We start from the raw sequence: 14,776 nt of genomic DNA, 5'->3' as shown, positions 1-14,776 counted from the left end.
GACACCTTGGTGGGTCCTTTAGCTACAGCAAATTTGGGGCACATTCTGGTGGGCACATTATGGCCACATCTCCGCTGCTGGTTGAAGAAGAAACAGTCTGGGTCTCTGGCACTCTGAGAATTGCTAAAGACTAAGCACAAGCTGAAACAGGAACAGCAGGCAGGTTTGCTGGAGGCACTTAGGGAAAATGACATGAAGATTGAAGGAGTCCACCAATGCAATCGGTTCTGTTCTACGTCTGGCATGCAAGAATCTAGTTGCCTCTCTGGATAGGTTGGCAGCTGCCAGGTCCAGTACACTCTGTGTTCCAGATATACACACAGACCTGCACACCATGCTTCCTTCACTCTAGCTGCAGATACTGAAACTCAAACTACATATAGTGGGAGTGAAAGGAAAAAGAAAACCTTTGAGGGCATATATATGGTATGGGTGTCACTTCATTGTACTTTCTCACATTTGAGAATACATGTTCATTTGTCATCATCAGCTGTGTGAATGAATATAATTTTAGCTACAACTACAAGAAAGGAGGTGTAGAGGCTAGCCATCCTTAGCACTTGACAATGTGCTAACTCCGTCAGAACGATAATGATCCTTTCCATAGCATCTGTTCTGTACAAAACTTCACCATAATTGAAAAAGAGAGTATCAGATGCTATGAAAGCTTCCATCTGCTTGTAACCTTAACTTATAATTAATATGAACTACATAGAAAGAGCAATGTATTAAGCTGCACTTGCAGTTGGGATTGCACAGGGAATGCTGGCCTCAACAGCACCAAAACATTTACAGTCAATGAAAGATGACTTCATGCAGTTCCATTTCATTGAACAAGGTTCACAAAGAGGTCCTGCCTGTGTTATCTTGGCCAGTGCTACTGCACCGTAGGATGCTGAAGATACCATTCCATCTGCAGAATGTTCAATTCTTTCAGCACAATGCTACAGATCTCTCAGATCGTCATCATCATCCATCACACAGCCTCAATGCATCCTTCAGTTGTCCAGAGCAGACATTCCAGGATTAAGTGGCGATCTTTGTCTGCACAGTAGTGTTGTGAACCTTCACACATTGACCTCCGCTTAACTCTTATAGCTTCTGCTTTTAACTCTGCAGAAACCCAACACTCAGTTTTCTTACTCTTTCCTTTTTTTATTGAATGTAGAAACTCTTCATATCCATTCATTATGTTCCCACCTAGTTTCGATCTGATACTATAATTTTTTCCTGCCTTTTAGTCATTCTCCACTGTTTGTTATACTCTAACCAATTATCCGATCTGCCACTCATCTTTCCACAATTTCCTTAAGTTTGATTCTTTCCCTAAATTCTTTAGTTAAATACCCCCTTTAGAATGCTTTTTTATCATAGGAATATACTTATTCTGAGTATTCAGAAATGTCGCCTTCAATGTCTGTCACTGTTGATCTATCTATGAGCCTGGTATGCCAATTCACCTCAGCTAGTTCACATTTATGCTCATATTTTAAACCTAAACAAGGGCAGCTATGATTCTTGGATCCAATATTCTCCTTTTTTAAGCTGGATGTAAAATTCAACTCTGTTGCAGTTGCTGCTACATGGGGGTGCTTTTACTGTGAGCTCATTCATTAATCTTGTCACATTACTTAATAGCAAATCTAATATAACCTACTCTCTCTCATGTGCTGCCAAATAAATTATCTAGAGAACATTTCTATGAACTCCTCTTCCAGGCTGCTACTATTAATCTGATGTTTCCAGTTTACATGTAGATTAAAGTCACCCATGGATATTGCCTTCCCTTTATTGAAAGCATCCAATATTTCTACTAAGGTCCTTTGTCCGACATTGTAGTTCTTGTCAAGAAGCCTGTAGATAATTTTCACAAGTGACTTCTTTCCCCTGCTATTCCTCGTCTCCACCAAAGTTGATTTAGTGCGTGGCTCCTCATACTCTCTGTGCAGCGTCTCCTTCCAAGTGTTGATGTAAGCTGTGTGACTTGTACATAGATAACTTTTCTTCCTTTCTTTGTTCACAGTATATTTTCATTTCATTCATTTATTGACAGTCCTTTGAGACAAAGATGACTCTGTCCCACTCTCAGGGTGAGTCTTTAGCTGGCTGTACAGTCCGATGCAGCTTCCGTAGGCTCTGCCACACTTGGGGCAAATTGTGGTTGTGGGAAGGGATGGGTGAGGTGTTGTGTGGCAGTGCGCTCCTTACGCTGCTTTCGCCTGGCTTCTGCTTTTTCCTGACAACAGATCTCCAGGTGCTCGATGCTTTCCCAGATGCTCCTCCTCCGTTTTGGATAGTTTTAGGCCAGTGATTCCCAGGTGTCGGTGTGAATGCTGCACTTTGCTGGTGAGGTCTTGAGGGTATCCCTGAAGCATCATATAATACATATGTACACCGTATATAGTATATGTGTGATCAAGCATACAACTTAAAAAGCCCGATAAAATTTGTATGATAAGCAGCCACAATAATTTTTAACTGAATAGGCAACCGAGTAGGAAACATCTTAAAATGTTATGTTTTATTTAGTTATACCAATTTGGTTTCTGAATAAACAAATTTGACTGTATAAAGGTACTTCTCTGAGTAGTTTTGTTGAAGTCACTTGAGAATAGTTTTTCAGAATTTTTTTTGGCACAGCATTTGAAAACTCTTGGAAAATTATTTGGAAAAGTTAGAAGGAAAGCAGCTGTTGGGAGGCTTCCTTTCAATCAAAAATGGTGCATATGTTGCAGTTTGGTGCATTTTTGGTTGGGTACAGCTGTTGCTTAGTTTAAGTACATACCTTTGCTACCCCAAAGCCTCTGCGTAAACATATTAGTATCCAATCCAATCTGGCTACATTCTGGATGGAAATTTCAATTTGCTGTAACTAAGAAACAAGTGCATATTCAAAAATATCTGTAAAAGGCAGTTGAGAAGTGGATGTGATGCTGTGATTTGTTCTTTCTTGGTACTTGCTGTTTGTCTTGGAGTACATAGGATTGCACTTACAGAAGCTTGGTTGAAGTAATTTTGCTGTTTTCCTTTCCTTCAGACACTGTACGCTACTACGTCTGGATCTTTGAATGACAGTATTGTGCTCATGCCTGAGCTGCTTTCACTTGGCCAATAGCAGGTGATCATTCCAAACAAAAATTGTTTTGACCTTGCACCTTCTTCTACACTGATGTGCTTTGACATTTCTATCCAGGATGTAGTCAGGTTGGATCCACTCGCTTTTACTAATATGTTTGTGCAGCAGCTTGGAGTTAATTATTTAAGCTATGTAACAGCTGTATCCAACCAACTATTAGAACTAAAGTAAACTATTGCTTGCGAGTGTGATTTTTGGCTCCTATAAAAGTATAGGCAAGACTAATAGAGTTTAAAGGCAGCTGAGTGAGTAGAGTTTGCCTGTGCTGGAATTTCATCACTACAGCGTAGTTACTTTAGGTTGAGTTTGTGTGCATTTCGTACAGTGAAACAATTGAAGTGAGTGTTTTATGGAGTTACAAGAAATCCTTTTTAAAATAGTAGAATGTCCAAGGCAGTTCAAAGGAGCAATTGTTAAAACAAAATTTGACACGAACCATAAACGTTAGGACGTGACTAAAAACATGGTCTGAAAGGTAGGTTTGACGAGTGCCTTAAAGAGGGTAGGGGAAGATTAATAGGCTTTGGGAGAGAATTCTAGAGTTAGGGCCCAAGTGGCCGGTTGTAAGTGGGTGAAAAAAAGATTGGGAATGTGCAAGAGTTCAGATTTGGAGAAGCAAAGCTATTTTGAGGGGTTGTAAGACTGGAGAGGCTTACCTCAATGGAAAAGGGCAAGACCATAATCGAGTTTGTAAACCACAGGGGTAAAGACTGTCTGATAGTAAAATTTTTGGCAGGTGGAAATAATTGAAGGAATTTGGGATAGAGCAGGAGTGGGACTAACTGGATTGCTCTTTGGAAGAGGTAGTGCAGGTTTTGATGGTCTGAATGGCCTCCTTTCTGTAATATTTCATGACTGACTGTAAATGCTGTTCAGTTTGAAAAGCTGTTACTTTGGATAATCCTATCCCTGTATATTTTGGATAGGTATAATTTTTATTCAAATCTACAGCACTTTCAATTGTTTAGTATTCCTATTATCAAATTCAATAAGCTGCAGTATGGACCATTACCTGTGTGCTACGTACTATTGTGTTCTCTGCATTATTTACATTTTCTACTGTGGCTGTTTGTAGAAGTTTAAGAGGATGTTGGCAATCACTAAATGAAGTGAGGTAATGTTCCAGACTGAAAGATTACAATTTATGACTCTATAGCAGATCACAGCATGACTTGTACTGCCTGATTGTGCATTGGATTTTTAATGAAGACAGGTGCTACATTGAACAGAGCAGTATAACAGCTACGTATGACCCCTAGACAGAGAGCAATAGACGATTGAGATTTTGTTACATTCAGTGGCATACCATCATGACTTTGAGGAAGAGGAAACATCAATTTGAAATTTCTGCTGAACCTACCCAGCATAGTTTGGAAAGAAATGACAAACAAACTGTTCATACTACCACTTATGGAAGCAGTAACGCCTCACCTTGGAAATTGATAGCAACTGGAATCTGGTCAGTTCTACGGACAGTGGAGATTATCTCATTGCTAGGTATCTCAGTTGGAGTAATACTAGGATGCTTTCATTCCTGGTATGTTCAGTCACTACATGAGAATTTCCTATGGTTTTCAAATATACAGGTGAGTGCCTTGCTGATGTCTTTGAAAGGAAATGGTTTCCAAAGGCAGCAGTTGTACTTTCAGTTAACATGCTAATAAATTGCAGTCTTTTCAAACCACTGTAGAAGTGAAAGTACTTATTTGGCCTATTGAATGTATATAGAAAGCTGCCGGTAGTCTTAAAATATTGTGTTTGATGACGTGATAACTTGTGTTGGTTATTTTGTTTACTTTTTATATCAGAATGAAGTTTTTTGTTCATGAATTATCTTTCTCAAAAAATGTTATCAAGGATAAGATATTTGTATGCTTTATCTTGGAGCATTTTATTAACCGTTGAGAAATTGCTCAATAAATTAATTCAATTAATTTTATCTATCCAATTTATGATGAACTATTGCCTATTTTAAGAAGGTAATCCCTTAAATTTATTGTCTTTGCTGTTACTGTGTTACCATTACTGATCCACAAAGCACACTTATGTCATTGGATATTCATATTTTCAGTGCTATCCAAGAATAATCTGCAATCTTCAACTCTTCACTAACATCAAAATTCAACTAAATTTAAACATGCCCTGCACATTGTACCTTTAAGATTACTATCAAAAAAGAAACATGGGGAAGAAATAGAAAATTGTAGAAATAGCCCACGGATATGGCTGCAGAATCAACATCACAGAAGTAAAACTTTACACTAATTGTTCTAAAACAGAAAATCAAAATTCTTAGCAACTCAGTAACCTTTCATTATAAATCCATGATGAAAAGCTTCACTGACAAATGAACCTACCTTTTTCTCTTTCTGTCTTTTATCTATGTGTGATTGACACCCAGATGAAACCTACATGGAATAGTTTAGCATGGCAGATGGAGTTTAATTTAGATAAACGTGAGGTGATGCAATTTGGAAAGGCAAATCAGGATAGGACTTATACACTTAATGGTAAGGCCCTGGGGAGTGTTGCTGATGAAAGAGACCTTGGAGTGCAGGTTCATAGCTCCTTGAAAGTGGAGTCACAGGTAGATAGGATAGTGAAGGCGGCGTTTGGTATGCTTGCATTTATTGGTCAGTACATTGAATATAGGAGATGGGAGGTCATGTTGCGGCTATACAGAACGTTGGTTAGGCCACTGTTGGAGTACTGCGTGCAATTCTGGTCTACCTGCTATAGGAACAAGGTTGAAAATCTTGAAAGGGTTCAGACCAGATTCACGAGGATGTTGCCAAGTTTGGAGGGTTTGAGGCTGAATAGGCAAATAGAACTACGAGTTCTGCTCTGCTTCTGATAGTGAACAATGTGAGCAGAAAGCATCCCACATTTTTGAACATGCCTGCCATTGTCAGTCAGAACTGAACCTGCATTAATGCAGGACTGAAGTGTCAGCCCAGATTATGCAGTCAAGTCTTTGAGGTGGAACCAGAATCTACAGCCTTCTGACCTGGAGGTGAGAATGCTACCATAAGCCAACTGGCCATATTAACAATCCTAATACTCACAGCAGTGCAATACCTTTTCTGCGGAGGGCAACAAATCATTTAACTTCCCATGACCCAATTGGAGCTTTTCCTGTACCATTTAGCTTCTGTCTTGTGTGTTTGTTCTAGATACACTAACTTCCACTCAATCTTTTTGGCTTGGAGGATTTTGTGTCTTACAGCTGATGATTATATGACCCCGATGTACTGTCGTAGTAGATTCCCGCTGAAGTTTTGGGGATACAAGGAAATCCTTTGTTCTTCAATATGCACTAGTCCTCTAGAGATCAAGTATAACTGGGTTGTATTTTCTTCATTAAAGTTCAGTTCTGCCTTTTCATCATCAGTCATCAGCTGTGTATTTCAAAGTTGAAAATGCTGTTGAGGATTTTTCTTTAAAGCTTCAGAACTTTTTGCTTGCAGAACTTGGCAGCTTGGAGTCATTGACAAAATCCCAGCGCTTGCAGGCAGCAGTGAAGATTCATAGGGGAGAAAAAACACATTTTTTCCCACTCTGGGCTAGGCGAACTCGGCATTCAATGAGATCTCCGTGTTTTTGGATATAGAGGTTTATCCTGTATCAAATAGTATTGGAAGTGAAGTGATAGACTGAAAATCTCTTTGTATTGGCTGTGTGAATGACAGCAATTTCAAACATCAACATCTGATTGTAGAGTTTCTGCTTCAGGGTTCTAGGCTAATAAGCATCACTTGAACTACATTGATTTTAGTTAGAGTCATAGAGACGTACAGCATGGAAACAGATCCTTTGGTCCAACTGACCCATGCTGACCAGATATCCTAGATAAATCTAGTTGCAGTTGCCAGCATTTGGCCCATATCCCTCTAAATACCTTTTAAAATATTGTACTAAGCCTCCATCACTTCCTCTGGAAGCTCATTCCATACATGCACCACCCTGTGCATGAAGAAGTCACCCCTTAGGTTCCTTTTAAATCTTTCCCCTTTCACCTTACAATTATGTTGTCTAGTTTTGGACTCCCCACCCCGCGGAAAAGACCTTGTCTATTTACCCTATCCATGCCCCTCATAATTTCATAAACCTCAATAAGGTCACCCCTCAGTCTGTGATGCTTCATGGAAAATAGCCCCAGTCTATTCAGCCTCTACTTATAGTTCAAACCCTCCAACCCTGGCAACATCCTTGTAAATCTTTTCTGAATCCTTTCAAGTTTCTCAACCTTGTTCCTGTAGCAGGGAGACCATAACTGCATGCAGTATTCCAATAGTGGCCTAACCAATGTCTTGTACAGCTGCAACATGACCTCCCAACTCCTATACTCAGTGCACTGACCAATAAAAGCAAACGTACCAAATGCTGCCTTCACTATCCTATCTACCTGACTAAAATGGTAATATTCCTAAATGTTCACAAAAAATTGACCAACGTTACTGTTGGTAAAGAGAAGATTTTAAATTTGGATTTTAAAAATGTACTCTTTTTGAATGCCAGTTGATATTGTAGATGTGTAGGTTCTTGATGAGTTCACTAGCCTACTACTGACAAATAGTATTAATTGTTTGGATAACAGCTAATTATTTTAAAAAGTATGAGAACAGCAAATTGTCTGTTACACATGACAAATTTTTCAATGCAGTTATCTGTATGAAATAAAAACAGAAATTGCTGGAGAAAATCAACTGAAATTCTGAAAAAGGGTAATTCAACTCAAAACATTAACTCTATTTTCTCTCCATAGATGGTGTAAGACCTGCTGAGTTTCTCCAGCAATTTCTGTTATTGTTTTAGATTTGCAGCATCTGCAGTTGTTTTATTTTAACTGTATGAAATGGTCTGCATCCTGTTTCCATTAAGATAGAAACCTTCTAGTTTTTAAATTTTGTTTTTGAATATACCTTTTAAGTGTACCTTACATTTAGGTCTGTAAGTAAATACTACTGGTTCACTTAATGAACATAATTGCAATCCATTTTACATACAGGTGGTTGAACAGGAAATCTCGTTCAGGACAGAGTGTGGCCTATACTACTCATATTACAAGCAGATGCTGCAGGCCCCAACCATAACCCAAGGTGATTACGTACTTCTATGGTTTATGTTGACGCTTCTGTAAATTATATTTTAATACTATCAATGGTGGGGAGAGTGCGCAACTACGACTGGCATGTGTAAGAAATATTACAATGGCACTTCATGTACCATAAATGCAATTTTTGATGTGCCTTCCACTGGAACATTTTACTACTGTCAGTTTATAAAATATCTAACAAAATTGGTCATTTTTGTTCTCTGTTGGTTTAAGTGAAAACACCATTCAAGAAGAAACACCTTTTCATATTATAGCTTTGTATTCTTATTGATATTACACTGTGTCATATACACAAAAGTACACTGTAAAAATTAACAGTTTGTGCAATATCCAGTTGTATTTATATTTCCAGCACTTGCAATACTAATTCCCCTGCTTTGGTAATGAGACAAGTCACGTACTCTCTAAGTCTTATTATTGAACAGTTTGTTGGTTTAATTCTAAAACCTTAATAATTTGGTAGGATCTAATACTGATACAAATTGTAAAGAAATTAAGGGTCTAGGCCGGAAACGTCAGCCTTCCTGCTCCTCTGATGCTGCTTGCCCTGCTGTGTTCAACCAGCTCTACACCTTGTTATCTCAGATTCTTCAGCATCTGCAGTTCCTACTATCTCTAAACTTTGCACATTTGTTTTCATCTCTTAAAACACTGAACTTGCAGCTGATATTTAACAAAGACCTTAATTTTACTCAAACATGATAACTATAAACTCTCTGACTGTGATTTTGGAATCTACAGAGGGTTTATTCATAAGGGGAAAATTTTTTAATCTATCCCTTTACTGAGACCAAACCAAAAATCGAGAAAGGCTACGGTACTTTATGACGCCTAAATCATAAATTAACAGTTACCAAGTTTGTGGGATAACAAGGTGTAGAGCTAGATGAACACAGCAGGCCAAGCAGCATCAGAGGAGCAGGAAGGCTGATGTTTCGGGCCTAGACCCTTGTGGGATGTTTTGATATTAAAAATTGAATATCATGTGCTAAAGCTTCATGTTTATTCTTAGATTCCTGTTTTTTTTTAAAATTAATGTTGGGATTTGTTATTTAAGGTTTGAAAGAACTCTTGTATGACAACAAAACCGAATCAAGGAGAACAATAAACCTCCTGAAGCGGATGAACATTTACCAGGAGGTTATTCTAAGCATTTTGTACAAAACATTATCGATTGAGGTAAAAAAAACAGTTTTTACAATGCAATGAATGCATTTGAATTTACATTTCAGTAATTATTCCAAGCTTTAGTAAGTGGCTGTCTTGGTTTTTGTTGTAATCAAGTTTTGTGAAGATTTGTTTCTATTATTTTTCTAACAGAGATATCTGGAACCAGTCTACTTCTACCTGTATACTGTATTTGGACTCCAGACCCTCTATGTCATTTCAATGTACATTACCAGCTGGTTATTAAGTGGTACCTGGATGTCAGGTGCACTGGCAGCTATATGGTACATTCTGAACAGGTAGGCATCAATACTTGCTGCTGTAGAAAAAATATAAAATATATATTTTTTTTAAAAATACCTTCATTATGTATAAAGTGTGCAAGATTACCAGTTGTTAATATATCCCCAATATTGAGGTTTGAACATTGTTGTCAACCCTTGGTGAGAATTGAGAGAGCAGGTGATTGGAGAGAAAGACCTGTGAGGGCTGGAACAGAGCTCCAAGGTGGCTGTTGCTGTCTAGGAGTTGATACCCCAAAGTTTCAGTTTTTGACACTACTTTGGTAAGCCGTGACCTATAGAAACTGTAAGCACTGATTCAAATAAATTGATCTCCTATTTGAAACTATTTTTTGTTTGATTTTTATAGAGTGGATACAACAAGGGTGGAATTCACCATTCCACTGAGGGAAAATTGGTCACTTCCATTTCTTGCATTACAAATAATGGCAATCACGTACTACTTTAGACCACAGCTCAAACCTTTTCAACAGGTTAGTATCAACATTTATTGTTGTAAAGCAACTGAGGGTTACTCAACATGAAAGTGTGCATTGTATTTGTTGAGACACTTGTATTCAAAGACAAAATATCTGATAAAACTCGAGATTAAAGTAAGCAGGACTAATTAAGAAAACATTGGTGTTCAATGCATTCTACTATTGATTGAGTACCACATCGAACTTGCCTCCAGCACATTTCCAGCTAGTGGGTAGCAGAGTATGGAACACACTGTCTGGAAAAGCTTTCACTCACATCACTGTAGCTTTATTTGAACATCATTTTAAATCTATGTCCTCTTGTTCTTGTTCCTTCTATGCCCTCTTGTTCCAGGAACAGCTTGTCCCTATCTACTCTGTCTAGCCTGCGCATGATTTTGAAAACTTCTATGAAATTTCCTCTCTGCCTTCTTTCAAAGGAGAACAGTCCCATCTTCTCCAGTCCCCAGGACCTTACCATTAAATGTATAAGTCCTGCCCTAATTTGCCTTTCGAAAATGCAGCACCTCACATTTAGCTACATTTAACTCCATAGAGAGTGGTCGGGGCGTGGAATGCATTGCCGGAGAGGGTAGTGGAGTCGGCCTCATTAGCGGCATTTAAGAGGCTATTAGATAGGCATATGGATGATAGTATAAGATAGCGGTGGAGGTTAGATAGACCTTAGGTTTAGGATAAAAGTTCGGCACAACAACATCGTGGGCTGAAGGGCCTGTACTGTGCTGTACTGTTCTATGTTCTATATCTGTCATTCCTCGGCCCATTGGCTCATCTGATCAAGATCCCACTGTTTTCTGAGATAACTTTCTTCCCTGTCCGCTATACTGCCAATTTTGGTGTCCTCTGCAAACTTACTAACCGTACTTTCTATGTTCACATCTGAATCATTTATATAAGTGACGAAAAGCAGTGGCCCCAGCACCGATCCTTGTGGCACACCGATTTACTCCTGTTTGGAAAGAATGAACTCACTAGGGATAGTCAGCGTAGAGGTTTTGTCTCTCAAACTTGATTGAATTTTGTGAGGAAGGGATGAAAACGATTGAGGGTAGGGCAATGAATTTTGTCTATGTGGACTTGCCTAAAGTGTTTGAGAAGATCCCTCAGGGTAGGCTTCTCCAGACGATTTAAGTCACGTGGGATCCACAGTACGTTAGTAAGTTGAATATTAAATTGGCTTGGTCATAGAAGACAGAGTATATGTATGGAGGGGTGTTTTTCTGACTGGAGGTCTGTGACCAGTGGTGTTCCGTGAAGATCAGTGCTAGGATATCAGTTATTTGTAATTTTTATATAATAATGATTAGGAGAAAAATGTAGGTGGTCTGATTGTTAAGTTTGCAGGCAACACAAAACTCATAATTGTAGAGTTGTCAAAGGATACAGCAGGATAGATCAGTTGGAAATTTGGTTAGAGAAAAGAAAGATTTGATTTATTTATTGTCACATGTACTTAAGTACAGTGAAAAACTTTGTTTACGAGCAGTACAGGCAGATCATAGTAAGCAAGGATGTACAGATCAAAAAGACTTTGAGGCATACAGGTTACATTGCACAGGGCGAGCACTAGGCAAGATCAACGTTAGCAAGATCAGCATTATTTGAGGCTAGAGAGTCCACTCGTCAGTCTAATTACAGCTGGGAAGAAGCTGTTCCTGAACTTGCTCATGCGTGTGTTCAGGCTTCTGTATCTTCTACCTGACAGAAGAGATTGTAGGAGATCATTACCAGGGTGTGATGGGTCTTTGATGATGTTGGCTGCTTTTGCGCGGCAGCGAGCCGTGTAAATGAAGTCCATAGATGGCAGATTGGCTTCTGTGATGGTCTGGGCTGTGCGCACCACCTTCTGTGGTTTTTTACGGTCCTGGGCAGAGCAGTTTCCATACCAGACCGTTATGCACCTGGCAGTATGCTTTCAGTGGCGCATCTGTAAAAGTTGGTGAGGGACCTTATGGACATGCCAAACTTCCTGAGCCACCTGAGGAAGACAGGGTGTTTTTGTGCCTTCTTGGCCGTCACATCTATTTCGGAAGTCCAGGGCAGTTTATGGGTTATCGTCACTCCTAGGAACTTGACACTGTCCACCCTCTCAACCTCAGCTCCGTTGATGTAGATGGGGTCGTGTTCTCCTGTCTGTCTGAAGTCAATGATCAGTTCTTTAGTTTTGCCAACATTGAGAGAGAGGTCATTCTCATTGCACCATGCCACCAAGCTCTCTATCTCCTTTCTGTATTCTGACTTGTTATTAGATGTCCGTCCTACCGTGGTGGGGTTGTCAGCAAACTTGTAAATGGCACTCATTCGGAATTTAGCAACACAGTTGTGGGTGTACAAGGAGTATAGTAGGGGGCTGAGGAGGCATCCCTGGGGTGCACCAGTGTTGTGTTATTGTGGAGGAGGTGCAGTTGTCGATCTTCACTGCCATCTGTGGGTCAGAAAGCTGAGGATCCAGTTGCAGAGGGCGGAGCTGAGACCAAGGTCTCAGTTTTGAGATCAGTCTGGAGGGGCTAATGGTGTTGAAGGTGGAACTGTAGTCAATGAGCAGGAGTCCGACGTAGGCGTCCTTGTTGTCCAGATGCTCCAAGGATGAGTGTGGGGCTAGGGATACGGTGACTGCTGTGGGCTTGTGATTTCGATAGGCAAATTGTAGGGGATTGAAGCAGGCTGGGAGACTAGACCTGATGTAGGCCATGACCAGCCTCTTGAAACACTTCATGATTATTGAAGTCAGAGCCTTGGGTGGTAGTCATTAAGGCACACTGCATGTGTTTTCTTGGGTACGGGGATAATGGTGGTCTTCTAGATGTAGGTGGAGACTTCGGCTGGTAGGGGGAAAGGTTGAAGATGTTGGTGAAAACTTCTGCTAGTTGTTCTGCACAGGCTCTGAGTGCTCGGCCAGGGACACCATCCAGGCCCATCGCTTTCCTTGGGTTGACTCCCAGGAAGACTGATCTGGCGTCTGCAGCAGTAACAGTGGGCACAGGTGCGTCTGGGGCTGTCAGGGCAGGTGACTGCGCCGCTGGTATTCTGGTTGAGCCAAGCATAGAAAGCATTGAGTGCATCAGGAAGGAATGTGTCTTTGTCCTCTATCTTTCTGTGTTTCATTTTGTACCCCATAATGTGAGTTTAATCTGGACAAGTATGAAGTGATGCATTTTGGGAGGTCAGATGCAAGAGGAAAATGTATAGTAAATGGCAGGAACCTTCGGAACATTGATATCTAGAGAGATTTTGGGATACAAGCCTGTAGCTCCCACAAAGTGGCAACACAAGTGGATAAGGTGGTAAAGAAGGCATACGGCGTATTTGCTTTCATCGATATGGACATTGAATATATAAGTTGGTGAGTCATGTTGCATGTGTATGAAACTTTTAGTTTGGCCACATTTGGAGTTTTGTGTCCAGTTCTGGTCATGACACTATAGGAAGGATGTGGAGGCTTTGGAGGGGGTGTAAAAGAGTTTTGGCAGGATGTTACCTAGAGTGTATAAGCTACGTGGAGAGGTTGGATAAACTTGGATTGTTTTTGTGAGAGCTGGAACTTTGAGGCTGAGGGGTAACCGAATAGAGGTATCTAAAATTATGAGAGGCAGGGATAGGATGGATAGTTGGTGCCTTTTTCCCAGGGTGGAAATGTCAAATACTTGGGGACATAGGTTTAAAGTGAGAGGGGGAAAATGTGAAAGAGATGTGCAAGACAAGTTTTTTTTTATTACACAGAGTGGTAGGTGCCTAAAATACGTTGTCATCGGAGGTGGTAGAAGCAGATACGATACCAACATTTAAGAGGCATTTAGAAAGACACCTGAACAGGCAGGCAGTAGGACCACGCATGGACCATGCGTGGGCAGATGGGATTAGTTTAGAATGGCATCATGGTTGGCACAGCCACGGTGGGCTGAGGGCCTGTTCCTGTGCTGTACTGTTCTATATTATAATTAAGCAGAGTCAACATGTTTTTGTGAAAGGGAAATCCTGTTGACATTTCTTGAGAGCCCTTTGAGGATATAAAAATCCTCTATCTTTACAGACACAGGGGAACCAGTTAACTCAATGTATTTGACTATCCAAAAGGCAGTCAATAAAGTGTCAAAACAAGTACCACACAAGATAAGAACTGTTTGTGTTGGGAGTGATAGAGGATTGTTGAACTAACAGAAACCAGTTAGAATAAGTTGGTCATTTTGAACTTGGCGAACTATATCTAGTGGGGTGCCACAGGGATCAGTGCTGGGATCTCATTGTTTTAGCTCAATATGAATGACTTGAATGAAGCGACAGACTGTATTGTAGCCAGATTTTCTGATGGATACAAAAATAGTTAGGCAAATAAATTGTGAGGAGAATACACAGAATCTGCAAAGGTTTAAAGATAGATTATGTCATTGAAGAAGAAAAGTTGTCAGATTGGGATATAATGTGGGAAAATGTCCGTTTTGACAGTGAGCGCAATAAAGCAGAATATTATTTTTAAAACAAAAGAACTGCAGATGCTGTAAATCAGAAACAAAAACAGAAATTGCTGGAAAAGCTCAGCAGGTCTGGCAGCATCTGTGGAGAGAAATCAGAGTTAACC

At 40.0% G+C, this 14,776-nt stretch overlaps 1 protein-coding gene across 1 annotated transcript in view; it reads left to right on the top strand.

Moving 5' to 3' along the window:
• The window catches only part of dpy19l3 (dpy-19 like C-mannosyltransferase 3), a 66,852-nt gene that overhangs the window by 16,222 nt on the left and 35,854 nt on the right, over window positions 1-14,776 (top strand). The window contains exons 3-6 of the mRNA XM_048605980.1: window positions 8,145-8,235; window positions 9,310-9,431; window positions 9,573-9,718; window positions 10,071-10,194. Coding sequence (XP_048461937.1) covers window positions 8,145-8,235; window positions 9,310-9,431; window positions 9,573-9,718; window positions 10,071-10,194 — 483 coding nt within the window. The remainder of the gene's footprint in view (window positions 1-8,144; window positions 8,236-9,309; window positions 9,432-9,572; window positions 9,719-10,070; window positions 10,195-14,776) is intronic.

The sequence above is a fragment of the Rhincodon typus genome, chromosome 15, assembly GCF_021869965.1.
Source record: "Rhincodon typus isolate 14 chromosome 15, sRhiTyp1.1, whole genome shotgun sequence".
Classification (NCBI taxonomy): Eukaryota; Metazoa; Chordata; class Chondrichthyes; order Orectolobiformes; family Rhincodontidae; genus Rhincodon; species Rhincodon typus.
This window is presented reverse-complemented; position numbering and strand designations above follow the sequence as displayed.